A 21918-nucleotide genomic window follows, 5' to 3' on the forward strand; every position below is an offset into this window, starting at 1 on the left:
ATCCAAAGCGAGTTACAAAACATTTACGTAGCATTTTTCGTTGTATCCATTTATACAGCTGGAGCTTTTGGTTACGAGCCCAGTTCCTTACCCATTGTGCTACACTGCCGCCCCAGTGTCTGTAAGGCTTGGGATATTTTGGGTCTCTTCCATAATTTGTAGTTAAATCGGATATGTCGCTGCACAGTGCAATTTAGCTGATTGTCATTTTTGTTTATGTAGAAGCAGAAGAAGATGCTGGATTCCTTCCCTGATAACCTGGACGTGGACAAGTTCCTGTCGTCGTTGCATTATGACGAGTGAGGCAGGTGGACAGAGAGAACTCTCAGGCAGGACACTGGTGTGAATAACCACAGCAGGGGATTACCATATACAGGGCCTGTGGTGGCCCAACGAAGGATCTTATTTCAGGGCATGACATGAACATTCAATCCACATTGAACTCTGAATGTATTGCCACATAGAAATGCAATTTTTTCTTCAAATAAACCATTTTTTTGGTTTGTGTTTTATATTGTCAGTACCTGTGGTTTCTTGCATTACTTTCCTTCTCTGATTTTGGCTATTTAGTCTCGTGGGCTGCAGTCTGATGTGCTGGACCCGTAGCCGGAAAGCAGGCCTGAATCCCTTGTACATTTATGAATGGATAATATGTAAGCTGCTGCAGACACCCAAAATAAGGTCATTGAGATGGCCAATGAAATGGCAATTAAATTGTTTAGGGAAAGAGTATATAACTACACTATGATGCCAAGCAGAACTTATTCTAAAATGTCTGATGAGTAGCATTAGCTCTAAAGACTGGGAGCATAAAGCAGTTAAACTGTAAAATTATATAATTTGATTTGCACATTTCTGCTTTTGTTCCTTTGACACTCTGGCCAGATAAGGTTTTTACTTTTTGGTCTTCCCTGTCTGAATTGTTCATGCACATCATTATGAAAGAATTTTTCTTCTGGGTATTTGTCCTCTGTGTAGGTAAATTTTCAATGAAAACGTGAAATTAAAAGTTTTTAAAAATATTTATTTTTAGTCTGTCCAGTATCAGAAGCATATTCATCGGCGAAAGGCAGATAATCCTCAGCACACAATCTGAAACAGTGTTTGAAAGTTTGGATATTCATGTGAATTCATTTTATGGCTTCCATAGCTATAGATTTCCCAAACAATGTCCTGTGTTGTGACATAATTTGGTTTTCCAAAGCACACATTGAAACTGGTGTCTGAGGGTAGGTTTACAGGAAAGGGGAAAAAAATCTTTTTAGCACCATTCATTTACAAGTAAGGCCAGAAATGTTTTTAAATTGTCTTTAAAATTTTATTGGTTAAAATGTAGGAACCCTGCTATGAACTGCTTTGACAGCTTGGTGATATTTGAATCCATGTAACACAAAATTGCCAAGTGTACCAGTGATGGTACCTGTACCATCACTGCCTGACTGAGCTACATGGATCTTTCAATGAAAACACTGATCCACATGAATACCATCTATAGATTTAGGATTCAACCAAGTTACCATTATGACTGCTTCATGAGCCAGCACTCAATAAAACATGAACAAAAACAAGACTCAAAAGTCAATGGCAAAGTGCAACAAAACTGAATTATCAAAGGGTTGAGTTTTTGAAAAAGGATGGAACCCTAAACTACAAATGTTAGTACTTGCAGAAATGTGTTTATTTTTGTTTGATAAGTAACATGAACCACAGCTGAAAATTCGGTAGCTTACAGTGACTTTAAAAAAAAAACAGAATTGTTAGTCTGTAACAGGAACCAGTTGAGCTGTAACAAAAGTCGATCACTGTAAATTTATGTAAATAAATAATGTTTGATTGTTAAGGTGATTTCAGATTTATATTAAACACTCCAATATGCAGGCAGTGACAATTTCATTCAGATAACCCTACTTTTAAAGAAAAAAAAAAAACCTAGTATTTCTGGATGAGGATTGAAGAAGCTCCACCTCCTCCATTGCAAATCCCTGCAAGTCCATACTCCCCTGGTTTCAGGTTATGCACCATGTGGCCAACAATTCTTGCCCCAGACATTCTGGAAAAGGGTAAGGGGGGAAAAAATGTTTTAGTAAAAGCTTTAGTTTTAGTAAAAATGGGTTCCCTTAAATGTGCAAGGTCTTGTTTGCTGTCTGCTTACCCAATGGGGTGGCCAAGGGACACTGCTCCACCATTGACATTAACTTTGTTGGGGTCAATGTTCAGCATCTTGATGTTGGCCAAAACCACAACGCTGAAAGCTTCATTTATCTCCCACATTGCAACATCCTCCACCTTCAGGCCTGAGGCCTCAAATATCTTCAAGCAAAAGGAAAGGTTATTTTTGAAACGTTGTGTTTGTTTTAAAGGGGCAGTTCACCAAAAATAAAGCTGTATATTCACTTACCCGGTGTGCTATCAATCCAGCTAGATAGTTTAGCTGAGTTTTCTAGATATCCACTGCAGCTCGCCCTGATACAACAGACCTCAACGGGACAAACATTTGTGGCACTGAAAGCAGCAATCATTCACATTTGAAAAACTCAAAAGCAGCGTCTCTTTCCAAATATAATGGCACGGTTACTCACAAACATCCACAGACCTTGCGGTTCACGGTTTTATCTAAAAACCTATTTCTACCTAAGTATGCCAACCACGTATATAACCAAAGCATGCCACTGTTCTGGGGCGCAGTGTCAACACCGCTAAAAACAATGCTGACACGGACCCAGAATACTGGTGTGCTGTGGTGGAGACTTCACACTGATATACATGGTTGGTGTACTTTGTATGGAAAGTATCACTGTGAGCTGGAGAGGATATCTAGAAAACTTGACATATCTCAGCAAAACTATCTGGATTGACAGATCGCACTCTGGGTAAGTGGAATTATACAATTGCTATCAGCATCCCAGGGTTGCTATTATTATTATCAAAAAAACAATGGCCATCCAGATTAATTTACCTTGGGGACAGCATAGGCTGGAGCGATTGGGAAATCGATGGGTGCAACAGCTGCATCTGCAAAAGCTGGGATTTGGAACACCCAAAGGAAAATGCCTTAAGTGATTTGTCTAAAAGCTCATATTGCAGTATTACGTAACTTAGGTCAAAGCATGCTTATCACATAGTGATCCCACACAATACAAGAAAAATAAACAAGGGAAAGTCACAGAGTTAAAGGAGGTGAAAGTGCAACCAACTACACGCATGCCACCGTGGAACTGAAACAGTCATAACATTGGGTAACATTGTGCAATGAGTGTGGGTCGAGGGGTGAAAAGTCATACCAACTATCTTAGCTAGTGGAGTGACGTTCAGTCTCTTGGCCGCGTCAGCCGTCATCAGAACTAGGGCAGCTGCACCATCATTCAAAGTGCTGGCATTGGCTGCTGTCACTGTGCCTTAAAACAAAACAAAACAAAAAAAAAAGAAGTAAACCTGGGTTCCATGAAATATATCACTGAGCAATTCCGTAGTAGTTACTATACAATACAGGTCACCAGATAAAAAAACATTATCATCCTATTTAAAGTTGCATTATCTGTGAAAGGTTAGTGGTAACAGGAGTAATGTTGGGAGGCAAGCTCACCATTTTCTTTCTGGAAGACAGCCTTCAGTTTAGGCACTTTGCTGAAATCAACCCGCCTCCATTCCTCGTCCTCGTTAACGACAACGTCGGGCTTCCCTACAAGGCAGCAAACGATGGCGATGAGTGCCACGTTTTACCGTGACCTCAGGAACTAAACGCAAATATAAGAAAGTTTACCTCTCTGTGGGATGTGGACGGGGACGATCTCTTTAGCAAGCAGTCCAGACTCCCACGCTGCTCTGCTTCGGGTGTACGAGCTGATGGCGTAGGCATCCTGCTCCTCCCTGGAAATGTTGCTCTTCTTCGCTGTATTCTCTGCACAGTTACCCTTTTTGTATGAAAAAGCACAATGTACAATGCAGTGAATGCATTCTAAAGACAGATCTGGTTCACATGTTCCATCTCAAGTTATTCTCCGTACTCTATTTACATCACACTTACACACCTATTAAATGTCAGTGTTTCCCATACCATTACACAATAGTGACACGCTGCCACTTAAGGAATCAGGAGTACCACTACTTGATATGCACCCAAACTTAACATTAAACTGCAGTATACACGTTTTGTCATGGACTCTGTTAAATGTCAATTTACAATAAGCTAGAAGAAAAAAAAAAAAAAAAAAACAGTTACTCAGATCTTTTATAGCTATTTTTCCCAGAGAAACATACTTTTGTCAAGTCTTGACAATGTCATACATTTTTCCCCGAGATGAGCATTCAAAATTATTTTAGTATTTAAAGTAATTGAAAAAATGTAGGGCCCCAAGACCACCTACCACTCCGAAAAACCTAAGGGAGACACTGAAATAAATATATCCTGTAATGCTCTTATAAAGTCAAACACACTACACAGTGAACTGCAAGTGCATTCGCATACCATGTGAAACTTGTTGTAGACATCAGTGAGGCCATCCTTTACGATAAGATCTTCCATCTTCACCCCTCCATAAGGAGGGGTCTCCCTGGCCATGACGTAAGGGACATTGGACATGCTCTCCATTCCACCTGCCACCATGACATCCTGCCACAGAAATAGGAAAACCACAAAATAATTTCACAACTGGTGAGGTGAGCCAAAGTCTGGTGCACACTAAACGATTCTTTAAAAATCCCTAGTCAGTTTACTATTAGTCAAAGTGACAGGTTCCTTCTGGAACATTGCATGGGTGCAAAAATGGGACTGAATCAAACAAGTCCTGAAGTTGTGGAATCCACACAATGTGCGCACTCTGGTTTAATTCCCATTTTTGCCCTTGAAAACACCCAACTGTTGTTTTTTTTTTTTGTGTGTGTGATCCGATTAGACACACACCAAACACACTTTGTAATGGAACATCCTGGCCAGCGAAAACAAGCTGCTGTAGTAAAGAGAAAAAGGTCACAACGGTAACGCAAGCTGGATATTACCTGATGTCCACACATCAGACTCTGTGCTGCCAGCATGATGGACTTCATCCCTGATGCACATACTTTGTTGACAGTGGTAGCTGGAGTGGAGATGGGCAGCCCTGGGAAAGAAGAACCTGCATCACCTCATGGGCAGAAAACAATCCGATTGATCCGGCACCCGCAGTCTCCCTAAGCTATGCATGGAGTACTCAAACAAACCAACTGCACTGCTCAGCTTTTGGACTGCAGAGTGCGAAGAAGCAATGGCTGGAAGGCGTGCTGCAGGGGACAGCTCCTTCTTGTCTGATCTCCCAGATTAACAGAGGACTTTGCAGTAATGAGATGGCCGTACAGCATAAATACATTTGGTCATTTCATTTATTTGGATAAAAAAAATAAAGTTATTGTAATTATTTTTTTTTTATGGATGACTCTCAATGGGATTTTTCTGTGCAGTCGTACCCATTCATAAAACCTGGTCAGAGGTCTAAATCAACAGTTTTATGCTCACACAAAACACAGAGCCAAGGGTAATGGCCAAGGTGCCCCGTGGAAGAAAGAGTACACATTTCCTGCACTCTCCAAAGTACACATACTTTGCTATGCTAATTAAATTGTGTTGGCAAAGAAACAAGCACCACAGGGGCACTACCTGCTCCAAGGAGGGCTTGTCGGGTAGGTGCCTGTCCTTCCCCAGCTTGCAACACATTTCCCATGTACACCTCTTTCACTTCCTCTGCAGGAATACCTGGGCCCAGTTAAACAGAAAAACACATCCAAACACACACGTTAAATAACACAACACACTTGTTTACTGGCCCGTGTGCACCTAGGCTATACAACTTAAAACTTGTTATACAGTGCACAACACACTTACAGTATGTATTATACTGGTCACTTCTACTGCCATGCACTTGAATTCCCTTACCCTACTTATTACATACTGCTTTTTAATTTTTGGCATTTATGCTTATATTGTGGGAGTGAGAGGGAAGAAACTATTCCATTTTACTAGTTACATATGGCAATTCAAATATATTGAATTGTATACTGGTCTTGTCAGGCCAGGATTATTTATGTCACCATTGACTATTATTGTGTATCAGGTGGCTAATTTATATAAGGTGACGAGCACCATTAGGTGAACAGCATGAACGCTCATGGATTCAGTAAATAAACTCACACTCACATGGGCAAGAATATACCCTGAGAGGTTCAAAGTTAAATATGAAAGCACCATTTCCTTCCCCACCTAGCACCTACAACGGACAAAATAACTCGACGTTGCATGTCTTACTACTCACCTGCTTGTTCAATAGCACCTTTAATTGCAATGGAGCCCAGCTTTGTCGCAGGTACAGTGGAAAGACTTCCTTTGTATGACCCCATTGGGGTCCGTACAGCACTCACGATGACCACTTCCTAACGAGACACGGGGGATTAATTCATTCGGTTTAACGTTGTATAGTCGACATTTACAAAAAACGCAGGTTATTAGCAAACTGCCATTACATAAATCTATATACTGCTACAAATTAAACAATATAAAACTATAAAATAATTTCTAATAAATACTCCTACTCACATTCAACGTAGGACGAGATGCATAGGTCCTAGACAGGTACTTGTGCGTCTGCAAGGGCAAAGAGTAATTCTCAGGTTGCAACTGCAAACAAGTACGGTGTAACGTATGCCAACGACACATAATATTGAATTATGTAAAGAATATCCGGGAACTTCAGTGGAAGTGGGTTATGAGAAGAGGTACGCTCGCTGATTTAGTTATCAAGCTAGCTATCAGACATCCCAAAATACACAGAGCTGCCTGTGGGACACACAAGCGAATATCCACGACTTTCGTATTTTTACGTGGCTGAAACGTTTTTAAAAATTGCCAATTTACCAAATGGTAAAGTTTGAATGAGCCAGACAATGAGAGGCCTTGGTTTAAACTTGATACAGCACGTGAACCTTATCTAACGTAAGGTAAAAATAGTTACTAGCTAGCTTGCTGAATATGCTAAATTCACATGTTGTGCACAAGCTACCCGAGCCAAATTTTTTCTTACAAGCTCTACTCACCAGAAAACGTATGCAAAGTCGGCTACGCATGGTTAAAAGGCCACTAGATGACATTATGCACGTACAAGGGCTTTCAAAACAATGGACCGACTTCACCTTCAGCTTTCCAGGGCTGCCAACACCTCTAGCCAATCAGAGCCGGGGAGGTGTGTTCTGGCGTCATAGTAGAACAGTGCATTCTGGACAATGTTGTCTCTTCGCGAAAGCTGGCGCTGTATGGCGTTTTTATGCCACCACGTATTTTATGAATGGGTAAACAAATTAAACGATTTACCTCTGCTCCCCCCCAACTGCCTTATATTATGTAGTAAATAGTGATGTACACATTTTGCCTACATTTCTATGAAATATTGTATTGAGCAAAGCTGAATATAAAACTTCATTATATTTAAAAAAATGTAGGCCTATTAAAAATGCATTTCAGATTCACTGCATTATTCTTAGGGAATACCAGACTATGTATTATTATTATTATTATTATTATTATTATTATTATTATAAACTTTTTGTTAAACTCAAGATCACAGTTATCAGGGCATTTGGCTGATTTTATTCCACTGTGAGGCAGTGGATCCACTGAATGTTTGTTATTTGCATGACTGAACTAGTGAACTCATCTCATTCACCAATGTATGGACTTACTTTATAAGTTTGTTCTAATAAAGATTATAATTATAATGCAAGATACGAATCAGAATCGGCAGCATGAATTGGATTTTCTGAAAGTTCAAAGATCAATCAGTACAAACAAAATTTTCCACGTTTTTGGATACTTCTCAGTGACCTCATAGTGTCCTATTTCCAACAGTAAATCAATATCCATGGATGTGGTGACCTTTCTACAAAGTAGATAAGAGACAATATTTACTTTCTCTTGTACATACCGTTTACAAAAGATATATCTAGATGAAAACATTGTCATGCTTCATTGTAGAGTATTTTTGCTAGCTTTTTTTTTTTTTTTGGAAAGTTGTATCAGCATGCAAGCACAAGTATACACAGAAAGGTATTCCTGGCACCAAATCCTTTGAATTGAGCCCACAAATTGCTCAGGCAATACCAAGACATGAGTGAATGTCATGGAAAGTTCCTGAAGATTATTTTTCAGAGTTTGTAGAAAGGATTCGGAAGCTACATTTTAAATATCAATGCTGGCACAGATCAAAAGTCTGTCAGTTTCTGTCCATCCCTTGGCGAAATGTTATATGAATGAATGAACAGTCCAGGAATAAGGAAGTACACATGTACTCTTGGGCAGGCAACACTTTTTTTCCCCCACACAAAATTACTTTATCAATTTGAGCTTCCCTCTTCACAGCTTAAGACAAAAAAATATATATGTTCTTGCTTCCTGCGGTGGATGCAGTGTGATGCCCAAGGTCTGGGATCAAATCTTTACTTTGCCAGCATTGACTGTGGCTGAGATTCAGGTCAGCACGCACACAATCAGTTGTTGGTAGGGGATTCTTTGCATCATCTCAGTGACGTACAATGGCAAGTGACCTATTCACTTCGGAAATTACTCTTGATTTACACAAATTAGGCTACTTGAAGAGAGCAGTCTTCTGAACATAATATCTACAGCTCAGCTTGGGGACTGCAGAGTTAAATTAAGCTGTGGCTGGCTGCATGATGTTCAGAGAACAAACGTTCTGAGCTCGCTCTAAGACTAGTATATCGTAGCTTTCGGTCCGCCGGAGAGGCGGATTGATCTCAGCTGCGACGGCTGGTGGAGAAAGCATACGCACCTGAGTTGCGTTATCTAATCAGCCCATGTGCTTAAAGGTGTGCTGATCTCCACAGTTCGGGGCCGACCGGGAGCTAACACCGGGAGCGCATTATGATTTTCGTTTCGTTTTATTTTGAGGAGGAAAGCAAAGAGAAGTAATCCTCAATTGGGATGCTGGAGGAGCTGGACATGGCCGGGAAGCAGGCGAACTGAAAAGTTATTTTGTCTTTATTTTAACTTATTTTAGCTAATTGTTTTTGCCCGGAACCCGTGAGGGGGAAGGGTGAAGTGGTCCGTTTATTTTATTTCGTCTTTGTGTGGGTGCGCTCTCTCTCCATGCTATATACAACGGTGTTGCCAGGTACTGTGTACATGTCCCTGCCCGGTGTGTCACGTGTGGCGTGTGGCATATCTGCAGGAATAGTTCATACAATAGACACATGCAAAACACACATGCATTCAAAAGAAGTTTGACTGCCATTCACTGTGTGATTTGAAGGTTGCAATAGAAGATAGTGGTATGGAGACAACACTTTCTATATCTTGTATCTGTTCAACCAACACTGCTTGTTCATGTCGGATGTGCAGATGTAGGCTAGGGCAGATTTGTGTTTGTCTTGCACTGTTATTCAATGAATGCATCCGTCAGTGTGTTGCCCATTGCATATAGTATTTTTGTTTTGAATAACAAATGCACAATGTTTTGAGCATCCATTTGATGCTCACTTCTGCTAATCTCATCTTCTGAAAATCATTGATAAACCTCTGGAAGACTAAATCTATACAAAAAATGTTTTTTTTTTTTTTAAATGTGCATTACCTTTGCATTTCGCAATACGTCAATTAGGTTCTGACGAACCACTACATACAGTACATCCCTGTAACCCAGTCAACTGAAACACCCAGCAGTCTCTGCATATTGAAGGAAATTGTTTGGGGAGTCTTCCTTGTCACTCTCAAGCACCTGTGCTGTAGGTTTTATAAAATTTATTATTCATTTAAGATTAAACGAATGTCATCTGTCACAGTGGGGGGCCTCTAGTGGCACAGTCCGTAGAGCGCTGTCCACATGCTCCACATTCGAACCGCAACGTCGGCCTTTAAAATCCGGCCACCGACCTTTGTCGTACGTCTCTCCCTCTCTCTCCTCCCAATTCTTCCTGTCTCCTTACACTGTTCTATCCAAATAAAGCTGAAAAAGCCCCCCCATTTTTTTATTTTTTTTTATTTTTATTTTTTTAATTACTGTGAGGCCCTTCATTTATTGAATGATCAAGAGACATTTGTTGTTGGAAAAACATCTTTATTGGATGTCTGATTCCATTTATAGTCACAGTACAACGTAATTTGTTTTATTAATCATAATATTGCTCATCAGAATACATGCATAGCTTAAGAGTACTGATAATTAGCCTGATTGTAGCAGTCTAACCATTCATTGTTCAAATAACCAGGCTCCAGCCTCCTAAAGCGATAGTTGTACACACTCTGCTTGGCACCCTCAGACAAATATAAGAATCCTGTTTGGGGAAAAAAAGATAAATTACCTAAAGAGGGAGAGATGAATTTGACCTGGGCATGAATGTCTGCCAGGCCAGAAAAAATGTCAGCCCTAGTGTAAGCCCCTTCTATTCATTGCATTTGACTACATGCTGTATGTTATACTTACCATAGAACTCAAAGGCAGCATCCACCTTTGAACCAATTCCACGGAAATCCTTAGCGATGTATCTGGGATATCCACGGTCCATTCTGCCTCTCCTTTCATTAAAGCTGCAACAAGATTTTCAGCAGAGGCTTTTTTTTTCAAAAGTCAAATGCCTTTTTAATTTGCATACATTTCTAAATCAAGTTTGACAAGTACAGTACATTAGCTATTCATCCATAACCCACGTGCTCACCTCCAGTATTTGTTTTTAACAAAAAAGAGGGTTCTTCCCGACCATGGCACGTGGATTGCTGAGTCTATTTTAGTCACCGATGAGGGGAAGCCAAATTTAGAAATGGGCTTGGGATAGCTAGGGAGAATGGTTTCCCCTCTGACTCCCCAGTACTGGCCACCTGCAGTCAGAAAGGTTTCAGTTCAGAGAAAAGTCATGCCATGTGGAGAGATGAATAAGGAGCTGAACATGTAACCACATGACATAGGATCAATTGTAGTTTTAAACAAGGCACTCAAACTGAACTGCTTCAGAAAATGTCAATCCGTACACTAGATAGGTTGCAACATCACGTGAACTTTGTTAAGTTAACCAAATCAATGGCATACACATGAAAGATAATGTTGATATTAGGTTTCGTAAACATTTTTAAATGATGGATGTGTGTGAAAAGCAATTGACACAAGTTACTGTGTGTAAACATACCACTGAAAAGAAAGGCTACATTTTTCCTTCTGTATTCATATGCAGCATCCACAGAAGAAATAGGAGGCCAAGTGGACTTCACAGTGTTCAAACTGATGTCTTCAGAGTAGCTATTTCTCTTCCAGTAGTACCTAACACATAATCAGATATATGGCAAACTCTCTGGACAAGAAAGTGTTTCACTAAAACAGATGGTGAATAGGTAAGATGTATTTTATGAAAAGAAAAATATGCAGTAAAATTCTCTACATGAACATACATTGTCATGAATATGAGCTAATACAGGACGATCACGTGATCACAAACTCAAAGTGAATGCATAAATGTCTGTCCTGACAGAACGCCAAATTCAAAATGAAAGACGTTCAGATAGTCAGAAGTGAAAATGAAACTTTTCTCAGACAATTGTGGAGTCCTTTCTTTGCCCAGAATGCAATTATTTAAAACAGAACATGGAATGCAGATTTCACAACTCACTTTTTCATCGAATAGGCATAGGATTCTTTTTTCAAATAAGGTTAGATAGGTTAATTATGCAGTACACACCCATCTTTGAAGAAGTAAAGTGCATCCATAATGCTGGTAGCAGCATCAAAAACGAGGTCTGGGTCACACTGTTCTGGTTTGGGCCCTGGTTTAGGCTCCGGCGTGGGCTTTGGTTTAGGCCCCGGCGTGGGCTCTGGTTTAAGATTTGGTGTGGGCTCCGGCTTAGGTTTGGGAGTCCGAACACCTGTAGAGGTAAGGACAGGAATATATTGTAGTTCTCGCATTCTGTCCACACTACATTGTCTCTACGTTGCATACTTTATCACAACGCTGTTACAGACAGTACAACAGTTACCATATAAAGCTTGGACTCCCAGTCTGTCATCTCGTGGTAGCTTGTACCCTCTTGTGTCCACATACTTATAGTTGGGGTACATCAGAGCAGTGGGGTCTCTTGAATGGTCCAGACCTAGAGCATGGCCAAACTCATGGGCAGCCACCAACAGCAGATTAATTCCTGCACACAGATTTATGCGGTTAAAAATGGAAAGACATTACATGGGAGAACTGAAAATCTGAGTTCTCTAACCCAGTGCTATGCAGTTTCTGCACCTCTCTGGGTCAGGGTCCATTTCTCATCATCGTCAAAGTGTGTGTCTCCACCTATACCCTGCCCAGGAGACATGGCATGGGCCAGAACTCCACTGGGACCATCGAAGGGAGAGGAGTCGCCATGATCTGAATGTGAAGCAGAGGGAATTGTATGGTTTAGTGAACCCTAGCAAGAGGTACGTTTGGTATGATATTTTTTTTTTTTTTCGAACTCACATCCTCCTTTAAACAGGATCATGATGTCTGCTGTGCCACTGTTGATTTGCTGGAAGTCCAAAGGAATTACATCACTGTACAGCTTGAATGCCTGGGAGATGGTGGCATCCACCTCCTTCTGGCTCAGGGATCGTGTGTACTGGGTTATTCTGTGAGAAGCAAAGCATGAAATGTATTTTTTATTTTTTTTTTAAAACAGTATTTATTCTGTGGCAGACTACAGACTGATGCAGTTTTTACAGAGTGAGAAAGAAATGAAACAGCACCTATATGTAACCTTGCTCTTCTCCCATTTAGGTCTTCCCGAAAAGTGTTGGTATCTGCTGACGTCAGAGACCCCACAGCGCGGCTTGCTCATCAACTCCAGAGTGTTGGAGTCCAGTTTCCCAGTCACCTCCAGGCCAAAGAATTCCTGCATTGATTGAAGCCTCTCCGTAAAGTTGGTCGGTCCTATTCCTCTGCCTTTTGAACCGCTGGATCCAACAACTGGAAAGAACTGGGACAGGTAGTGCTGGAAAAAAAGGTATGACAAGAAAATAATTATTTATGCAGATGCTGCCAAAAGTCATCCGTGCAATTACAATTTATTTAGGCCTTGTTTGGCCTTTAAATGATTGCCAAGCAGATTAGATGAGCTGGTGTTTCAGTACAATTTCAAAATGGAATGGCAGGTGTTCTTCTGCCACGTTTACTCAAATGGCATGGTGCAATGCATATAATCTACTTTTGCAATGCATGAATGATCCATTGTGATCATCCTTTATCTAATGCTGATATAAGGCAATGTTGTGTTACTACATACTGATGTGGGTGGTAGTGTGGTGAAGTGGATATGCATTTGTGCAAGAAGATTGCTGGTTTGTTTCCCAAGAGGACCACTGCCACTTCGGCATGTCCTTGAGCAAGGTACACAACCAGAATTCTTTCAAAAAGTAGAAAGATCAACACACGTAAATTCTTACATGACTTTCTCTGCGTGTTTGATAAGCAAATTAATCATAAAAATAGCACAGAAGTAAAAATGAAGTATGGCAGTTTTGCATCTACCAAATAAAAGTTGTTCAGTCTGAACAGAAGTTTATTTTTGAATTATTTTTATATGATGTATTAATCAATCAATCAATCAATCAATAAACCTTTATTTCATCTTGAGAAACCATTGAAGAAGAATCTTCTTTTACAATGATGTCGAGTTACAGAGATTGAAACTTTAAAACATTTAGTGTAAAAAGAATTGCAAGTTAAGTGCAACAGAAATTAAAAATTAGAAATTAAAAATCAATCAACATTTAAACAGAGAATCGCTCTGTATTTTATTACAAATGTAAGGGGCATTATAACTGAAGGCAATTTTTCCAAGGTCGGTTTTTTCACTGGTCGTACATGTCGGATAAGCCTGCTTTGAGAATACGTACTATCACTTACTGGATTAAAAGAGACTAGATCTATAGTGGCTGTTTATTTAATATTGTTTTAAAAATAAATAAACAAATAAATAAAAATGATAAATACTGATACTCTTCTTACTGATGGAGAGGACCACCCAACCTTTGCCTACAAGAGACAATGGTGTGTGTTATAGCTGTCACTGGTGATAATCCTAAATGCTGAGTGGTAAACAGTATCTAGTGGTGTCAGAGTAGTAGCAACAGAGCAACCATAGATTATATCACCATAATCAAGTACAGATAAAAATTGTGATTCTACTATTTTTTTTCTATGGAGCCTGGGAAAACAGAACTTATTTCAGTATTGAAAGCCTAATTGTGTCTGCAGTTTTGCAACTAGTTTGTTAACATGAAATGTAAAACTTAGTTTATCATCAACCCAGATTTCTAGATATTTATATTGATCGACTCTCTCTATTCTATTGAAAGAATAGATACCATGATTGAAATCAGTACACTTAGCCTTTGAAAACACCATCCATTTGTTAGTTTTTTTTTTTGTTTTTTTTTTTTGGAATTTAAACTAACTTCATGTTTAATAGTAATATATGAAGAGTATTAAAAGAGTGTTGCAAGTTTACAATGGTTGCCTATATAGAATTTGCAGAAAAATACAAAATTGTGTCATCAGCATAAAAATGGAATTAGTATGAATCCAAAGAAAAAGCAATGTCATTAATATAAACTGCAAATAGAACTGGTCCCAAAACATAACCCTGTGGAACACCCTTACTGATATGCAAATGGTCAGACTGGACATCACCCATTTTTCAGAGAGATAGTTCTCAAACCACAAATAGCCCTGGTGGTTGAGGCCCATGTGAGACAGACAACCCAGACGCAAAGATGATCCGAAGTATCAAAGACTTTATACAGGTCTACAAACAGAGTGGCACAGGACTTTCTGTTGTCCAGATCTAAAAACCAAGGATATGGCTGAAGTAATGCTATGCTTAGGCCTAAATCCAGATTGGTAAGGGCTAACCTAATATTAGAAAATATTACCTTTGCTTTTTCTTGATCCTCAACGGTGACATCCTGACTTGAAGATGGGGCAGTTTGACAAAGACTGAAAACCACTGCAGTGATCAGTGTGAAAACTACACAATGGTCCATTGCTCCAGCCATCATCTTCTGCAGAAAAGAGACTAGAAAATTTCTATCAACCCAACTCACCTCCCTATTTATAACATGGAGGGCGTGGACACAGGTCCGCTTTTTCGTAATTTTGAGATATACAAAGCCTGTTTGGGTTACCAGATACAGTATGCATCCAGTACAAGTCTCATTGCTGAGCAGCGTAATACTGGGATGTGCCTAGACAGGCCCTTGGCCTCAGGAGTAAGGGACTGTGAAGTTACGGTGATGGGGAGGAGGGTGCCCACGCTGAGGTTCACGATATCCTTGCGACAGATCTGAGAACAGATTAAGAGATGTGTTGCAACACATGTGAAACCTTCTTTACGTAACATGATTGCAGTGGGCTCAAATCCGAGACAATCCGATGTCCTGCTTTGGCTGCAAGTGCCGTCTTGCATTGTGATGCTGTGCTCATGTTTATTAGTATCATTATTTAATCAATTACTGAAGTGAGACCATAATCGATTTTAAATGGTTAATGGACTGCATTTACATAGCGATTTTATCCAAAGCGCTTTACAATTGATGCCACTCATTCACCAGAGCAGTTAGGGGTTAGGTGTCTTGCTCAAGGACACTTCGACACGCCCAGGGCGGGGATCGAACTGGCAACCCTCTGACTGCCAGGCAACCGATCTTACCTCCTGTGTTATGTCGATTTTACAAGAGAGACCGCTTTAACATTCGCTAAACATTAAATGAATTGTTTATTTAAAGTCCATTCAAAATTCTAAATTCAGGCTTTTTTGGAGGTTTATGTATTGCAGTTAATTTCACTGTAACAAAACCGATCTATTTGGGCTGAAAATGGTCACCCAGAAATGATGTGTCCAATGATGTGTCATAAGTCGGTTGGAATACACTGTTCCTCAAGAAGCCACGTGTTTTACCACAAGAAACCGACACTTTCATGCTTGGGATATGTTGTGTTTGAAATCACTCACTCATCCATTCCAAACCTCTGAAATTTCACAGAATTTTCATTCAAATACCAAAAAATGCAGGTGCACAAGAGGTCGGAGCCAGGGTTACACTATTTGTCCTTTTTTGACCAATGAGGGCGTTTGGTCTCTGTCTTCAGGGTTTGCCCTCAGAAAACGCACGGTTTAAAGCGCATGGTGCAAGTGCATTTAGGGCGTGTCCAAATCCACTTTTGCTAGTTTAACGGCGGATAATCTGACCCCAAAGTAAGGCCCATAGTTCAAGGGGGTTGAATCAAAGTGTCATCTCCCATTCCCTTTAAAAGCCAGGTGCGCTTGCACTTTGGTGAATTGCTATTGCATTTGTTCATGCACTGTGTCTTATCTTTATTTATCTCCATCTATTTGGTTCTGGTAATCTTTTCATTTTGGTTCTGGTCACTCAAAGACAACTTTTCTGCTGTGTAGTAAAATGGGCCATCATTACAGATGGTTTCAGTAGCTATTTTATATATTCTAGATACACTACCTTCAGAAAGTATTTGTATCCTTGAACTTTTTTACATTTTGTTTTGTTATACCTTATTTTTTTATGCATTTAAATATAGTTTCCTCTTTACCAACATAATGCATGATGGTGCAAAAATATCTGTATGTTTGTATGCACATTGGAGTTCTATGAACTTTAGTCCATTCCTCCTTGCAAATTCCCTCCAACTCTGCCAAGTAATAAGAAGAGTATCAGTGACTTCAGGCCATACCAGAGAGTTTCAATGGGCTTTGGCCAGGCCATTCTAGAAAATTTACCTTCTTGTTTTTAAGATATTCTTTTAAACATTTAGTTCAAAGTTCAATGTTATAAGCAATACAGTAAAAGTGCTTCAGTAAGTTCTTGACCAAAGCAAGCAATTATCAAAATAAGACAAAGTTCTTTTTTACATAACAAGGAGTGATGCCATTTTGTTTTCCACCCAGCTAGCTAGCAACATGCCATTAATGCTTTACATAAAGACATTTCCTGAGTGGGCCTAACATTGAAAGCTGAAAGACTGTTGGTGTTGTCCAAATAACTCTTGAGATGGAAAAAAACTGAAATTGAGTACTGGAGGTGAAACAACTTGCTGTCTAGACAACTGTGGCCAATGTGATTACGCAGTAGGGGCAGTTGCAGTGCTATCAGTAGTTGTGTAAGGTTGCATTACAAACAGGCCACGTTAGCAAGTGTGTTTTTCTCCACTTATGTCACGGCCCTTGCACGTATGTAATCACAGAACTGTTTACAGAAATAGTTTCAGCCTAAAGTTATTTCTATGCTTTTATTTCTTCCTCAGGCTGTCAACACAAGTATGCATGCACATACACACACACACACACACACACATATATATATATATATATATATATATATATACACAGTGACCACTACAAGTTTTTAATATCATTAGGGTAATATTCATACTTTTTCCTTTCCTATTCTTATAACATCTTCACAAAATGACCACATGATATGTGTAGGCATTCAAGAATTATGTAGGACACAATTTTATATTGTTTGCATATTGCGTATATACATATTCAGCCTACACAGGCATTATAAGAATCTTCCAGTGATGTTGAGAAACTTATGGTAATTTAAAATGGATATTAAATTGCCTGGGGTTATTTCTGAAACTGTCATAAATGGAAAAATACCTTTTTTTGGGTGTGGGTGTGTGTATTGGGGGGCTTTGTGTAATTTGTGAGGATACACTAGAGAATAAACTTCTGTTTTGGGGGGAGAGAATACTTTTTATATAATAGTATATTTTATATAATAATATAAACCAGAACCAGTTTGTTCTGGTTTGATTGATATCTTTTGTTATCCAGTAGAGGACAGCATACAGTAAGCTTTCCAACAGTGTATTTCATACCTCGTTTGAGCCTTTGAACCCTGTGAACCCTGGCCCAAATACAGGGTGTGCCAAAGTCCCTTTTCATGACAGGAAAAACTCTGGATACTCTCGCTCCACACAATTGCAATCACAAATACATTTTTACACAAATCTGTCAGACGTTCCTCACATGGAACAACACACGGAATACAAGAATTTTGTCCCATATTCCGCTTTTCTAAAACCCAAATCCTTTTTGGCAAGAGTATGGCAAAATCACCCAGTGAACTTATGTGTTTAGTTTTTATTCATTCCTGGAATCGTAGTTTTCCATTTTAGGCGATAGCTTGTATGGTTTGCTGCTCAAACAATGTAACAAAATAAAATACAATATCTTTATTGTCCACGAAAAGCATGAGTGAAAGGGCAAATGCTAAGGACACAGGTGTTCCAGATCATTCTTGTTTATTGATAATAAGTGTTAGCTTGTTATTACTTGTGCATTAACAGTTCGGTGTTCATTGCTGTAATATTCCTGCATTTTCTTTATCTATTTCGTAAAACTTCCTTATAAAATGGGCATTCTAGAATATGCAATATGATGTCGGAGACATCATATTGCATACATATTCAACGCATACAACTTGAATATCTCAGGACTGTATACCTAGTATTTTTATTAAATACTTTCTAAATTTCATTTTAGAAAAGCAAATGCATGTCTTGTGATATTTAAAAAATGGTCTCTGCTAAACTACACATAGCCTATTCCATGACATCTCCATTATTTGAAAGTCAAACGTTTAATTTAATCTGCCAGCAGATGGCAGTCCTGACCTTCATGAAAAATCGAGACGCATCCAGCTGCAGGCATAGAGGACCAAGCACAGTAGTTTCCGACAGCTGCAGTTTTAGACGACGCGTATGCAAGGAAACTATTTCGATAAATCTGAAAATGCAGACGGAAAAGAGGGTAAATTATAATCTCAACAAAAACACATTTTCAACATACAAAAATGCCAAATTGAAAGCACTGTCTATAAGCCAATCAATTAAAACTATTGCAGTGGGTCGAAAGTTTACATACACCAAGTTGACTGTTTCTTTAAACTGGAAGATTCCAGAAATTGATGTGATGACTTTTTTAGAAGCTTCTGATTGGCCAAATATCATAATTAGGAGTTAATTGGGAGCTGCTTGGCACTTGTGGCTGTATTTAAGGGCCTACCTTTAGAGCCACTGCCTTTTTGCCCTTGATACCATGGGAAAATCCAAGCAACTCAAAGTTTTCAAGCATCATTGCCTGCCTGCCTAATTATTACATGCCTAATAATTAACATACCTATCTGCCTAATAATTAACATACCCCTCACAGCTCACTATTAAGATCACGTTTTGGGAATCTTAGTGCTTTTTGGGCAACCATTCTGAATTTTTATTTTAAAAAAAGTCTTTCATCGGTCCAAATTTTTGGGCACCTTTTGAAATTTCTATTTCCTGCCTCAGAAAACTATGAAAAAAGGTGCTTAAATACATTCAATACTCAATCCAGAACATGTTACTGCATTTCTGAAAACTTCCATTCCTGTAAATAAACGTCCTTTTCATCAAGTTTAAGAGACCTTCCTTTTTCTTCTTATAACAATCGCAACCTGTCACCTATTATGATTCTTTTATTAATATATTACAATACAGGCCTACTTAGTATGATAAAGTCATTTAATACGATCAATTAATAAAATAATGCATAATGATAATTCTTTACGAACATCACAATGTGTCTGTAATTCTTTTAAGACTCCCTTCTCTAAAAAATATGTTTTTTAATGGTTAACCCCTCTTCCTGGATTCCTCCCAAGATTTCTTCTTATTGAGGAGTTTTTTTTTTTGTTTGTTTGTTTTTTGTTTTGTTTTACTCGCTCACTTTTTGTTGTTTCAGATCTGTTTTTTGTAAAATTTGCATTTTTGTTTCCTCTATAAAGTGTCTTTGTGACACTGTCTCAGTATACACATTTGCAAAGTCTGCACGGTTGGCTGGACCTATTAGAAACAGTTGAATTCCATTTCGCAATTGCCAGTTTTAATCACAAAAATGATACACAATGTACATCCTTACTGTGATTCAGAGTGATGGAAAATCCCATTATGTTTTTAATGATTGAAGGAAGTCCAAAACCCAAAGGTGGACAGTCTAAGGAGCAGGGAATAAATGAGTCAGTCAAGTGTTTGCTTTGGACATCAAGGTGTCAGGAAGGCCCCTGCTCACACAGAGTCACATTGAAATCACCTCCTGAAGGAGGGAAGTGTATACTTAGGTGAATTACTTGTGCAACTAGGACACCTGTAGCCTGGAGGTAACTCAGTGATGCATAGCTAAATGCCTCTTCATGTCCAAACATGACACAAGATGGACAGACATGCTATTTAGTGCATGCTAAATAATTCCTAGAAGACTTCACAGCATTTTATTCTCCTGGGTTTCTTATTCTCCCTCGTTTTAGCTTTCTTACGAAGACCCGAAAGAACCACAAATCAAGCTGATGAAAATATACATCTCTTGACCCAGGTCATTGTAGCAGTAATTAATGCTGATTATTTAAAAAAAAAAAATGTATTTAGTACAGTAAGAATTATTATACTCTACTCCAGGATTCAAAACACAATAAGAGACAAAACTCAGAAGCTCTGGTGACAATTAGCCATAGTAACTTCTGTATGAAATCACTGTACCCGTGACCAGATAACATTATGCCTTGCATTGTGTTTGGTAATCAACTTTTTACTCTCTTTCCTCTCTTTTTAGTTGTCACATGAAGGCCCTATATGACACCAAATAAAATGCTGTCAGTTAACCTAGACCCTAGTCAGCCTTAATTTGTTGCCTTCTTGTGTTTTGTTTTCGCATTGATGCACACGGAGAGCACTCGTAGAGCAGCAGAACAGGTACGGCTCCAGCCTTTCTGCCACCCTAGATGAGATTGTGGACCAGAAACGGGGGGCTGGAGGTAGCGATCGCGGCCATTGGTGCCTCTCTGGACGGATGGCGACCTAAGCAATCGCCAGTGTCACCCGTGGCTAGAACCAGCCTTACACTACGAGGAGGACCTCTATCTTGTAAACATTACTTGAAGAAAAACACGTTTTCATCGTACAAAAATGCCAAGTTACGCACACAAAGCACTGTAAGTCATTAAGACTTGCAAAATCTTTACATGGTAAAATAAAAAAATAAAAACACAGGGCCAAGTTAATTTAAATTGTGTAGCAGCATTGGTTCAGAATACAGCATGTTAAATTTGTGTTCGCTAAGATAGCCAATATTGTTTCTTTTAACTTGGCCTAATTTTCATATGAGTATCGAAATATCGAAGTAATGGCAGGCCTAGATTTTGTGAGTCTTAATTACTTATAGTGCTTTGTTGGTGTGAGTAGCTTGGCATTTTTGTACATTGAAAACATGTTTTTCTTCAAAAATCATTTCTTTTTGCACAGTGTTTGTTATGAGAAACTGATAACAGTAATGCATATAAATGCAGATTATGAGTGGCTACACACATCGTAGCCAGTCCACTAGATCTAGACTGCTGTGATTGGGAGGCAGACTGATATTTTTGGGGGGTCAACTTTATCACAGAATTTGTGATGAGTAGGTCAGTAGATGTGGATGTAAAAATGCGAACCAACCCTTTAAGAAACGCTTATGGATTACAGTTGTCCTTATCTGAACCTTTACAGCCTGATCAAGGTTTACCGTTTAGCAGTGGCACTTTGCTATATATATATATATATATATATATATATATATATATCGGGTGAACCATGGAAGAATTGCAGCCCTTTTTATACATAGTCGCTACTCATTTTAGGGTAGAAAAAGTAATTTGATAAATTAACATAATTTGAAATAAAGCCATTGTGCATTGTGAGAACGGCTGTTGGTGGGAACAGTTTTGAAATTTCCTAACTGCTGCTGACATGAACATTCTGATGAAACTCTCACATCCTCAGTATACAGCATGCTGTGTAACACTGATTCCTACTGAATGATGATAACTGATAAACATTACA

The 21918-nt window shown here is 39.0% G+C and overlaps 3 protein-coding genes and 1 long non-coding RNA gene across 7 annotated transcripts in view; 2 read left to right on the forward strand and 2 right to left on the reverse strand.

Moving 5' to 3' along the window:
* The window catches only part of npat (nuclear protein, ataxia-telangiectasia locus), a 27672-nt gene extending 25918 nt beyond the window's left edge, over positions 1-1754 (forward strand). For all 3 annotated transcript variants that reach the window (XM_064349947.1, XM_064349945.1, XM_064349946.1), the window contains one exon: positions 223-1754. In XM_064349947.1, coding sequence (XP_064206017.1) covers positions 223-303 — 81 coding nt within the window. In that variant the 3' untranslated portion in view covers positions 304-1754. The remainder of the gene's footprint in view (positions 1-222) is intronic.
* On the reverse strand, positions 1655-7217 carry acat1 (acetyl-CoA acetyltransferase 1). Of its 2 annotated transcripts, XM_064349950.1 has the most exons (12): positions 7060-7216; positions 6563-6610; positions 6282-6399; positions 5630-5725; positions 4996-5096; positions 4466-4609; positions 3761-3911; positions 3584-3679; positions 3282-3395; positions 2957-3021; positions 2153-2310; positions 1655-2050 (listed from the first exon to the last, which is right to left on the reverse strand). In XM_064349950.1, exons 1-12 carry the CDS (start codon positions 7111-7113, stop codon positions 1930-1932), a joined length of 1266 nt encoding a protein of 421 aa, XP_064206020.1. In that variant the 5' UTR covers positions 7114-7216; the 3' UTR covers positions 1655-1929. The 2 variants fall into 2 exon arrangements, with proteins under 2 accessions (XP_064206020.1, XP_064206021.1); XM_064349951.1 differs by lacking the exons at positions 1655-2050; positions 2153-2310 and adding an exon at positions 2397-2502 and having other exon boundaries at positions 7060-7217.
* A 1622-nt stretch (positions 7218-8839) lies between these two features.
* Positions 8840-21783, forward strand: LOC135262765 (uncharacterized). The gene is made up of 3 exons (XR_010332316.1): positions 8840-9149; positions 12266-12428; positions 12766-21783. It is a non-coding gene; the product is annotated as an uncharacterized LOC135262765 (long non-coding RNA).
* mmp30 (matrix metallopeptidase 30) lies at positions 10071-15057 on the reverse strand. The gene is made up of 10 exons (XM_064349952.1): positions 14922-15057; positions 12735-12979; positions 12469-12617; positions 12253-12378; positions 11996-12157; positions 11701-11884; positions 11155-11285; positions 10690-10849; positions 10458-10561; positions 10071-10308 (listed from the first exon to the last, which is right to left on the reverse strand). Exons 1-10 carry the CDS (start codon positions 15045-15047, stop codon positions 10181-10183), a joined length of 1515 nt encoding a protein of 504 aa, XP_064206022.1. The 5' UTR covers positions 15048-15057; the 3' UTR covers positions 10071-10180.
* Positions 21784-21918: the final 135 nt, after the last annotated feature.

This window comes from Anguilla rostrata, chromosome 9, assembly GCF_018555375.3.
Source record: "Anguilla rostrata isolate EN2019 chromosome 9, ASM1855537v3, whole genome shotgun sequence".
NCBI lineage: Eukaryota > Metazoa > Chordata > Actinopteri > Anguilliformes > Anguillidae > Anguilla > Anguilla rostrata.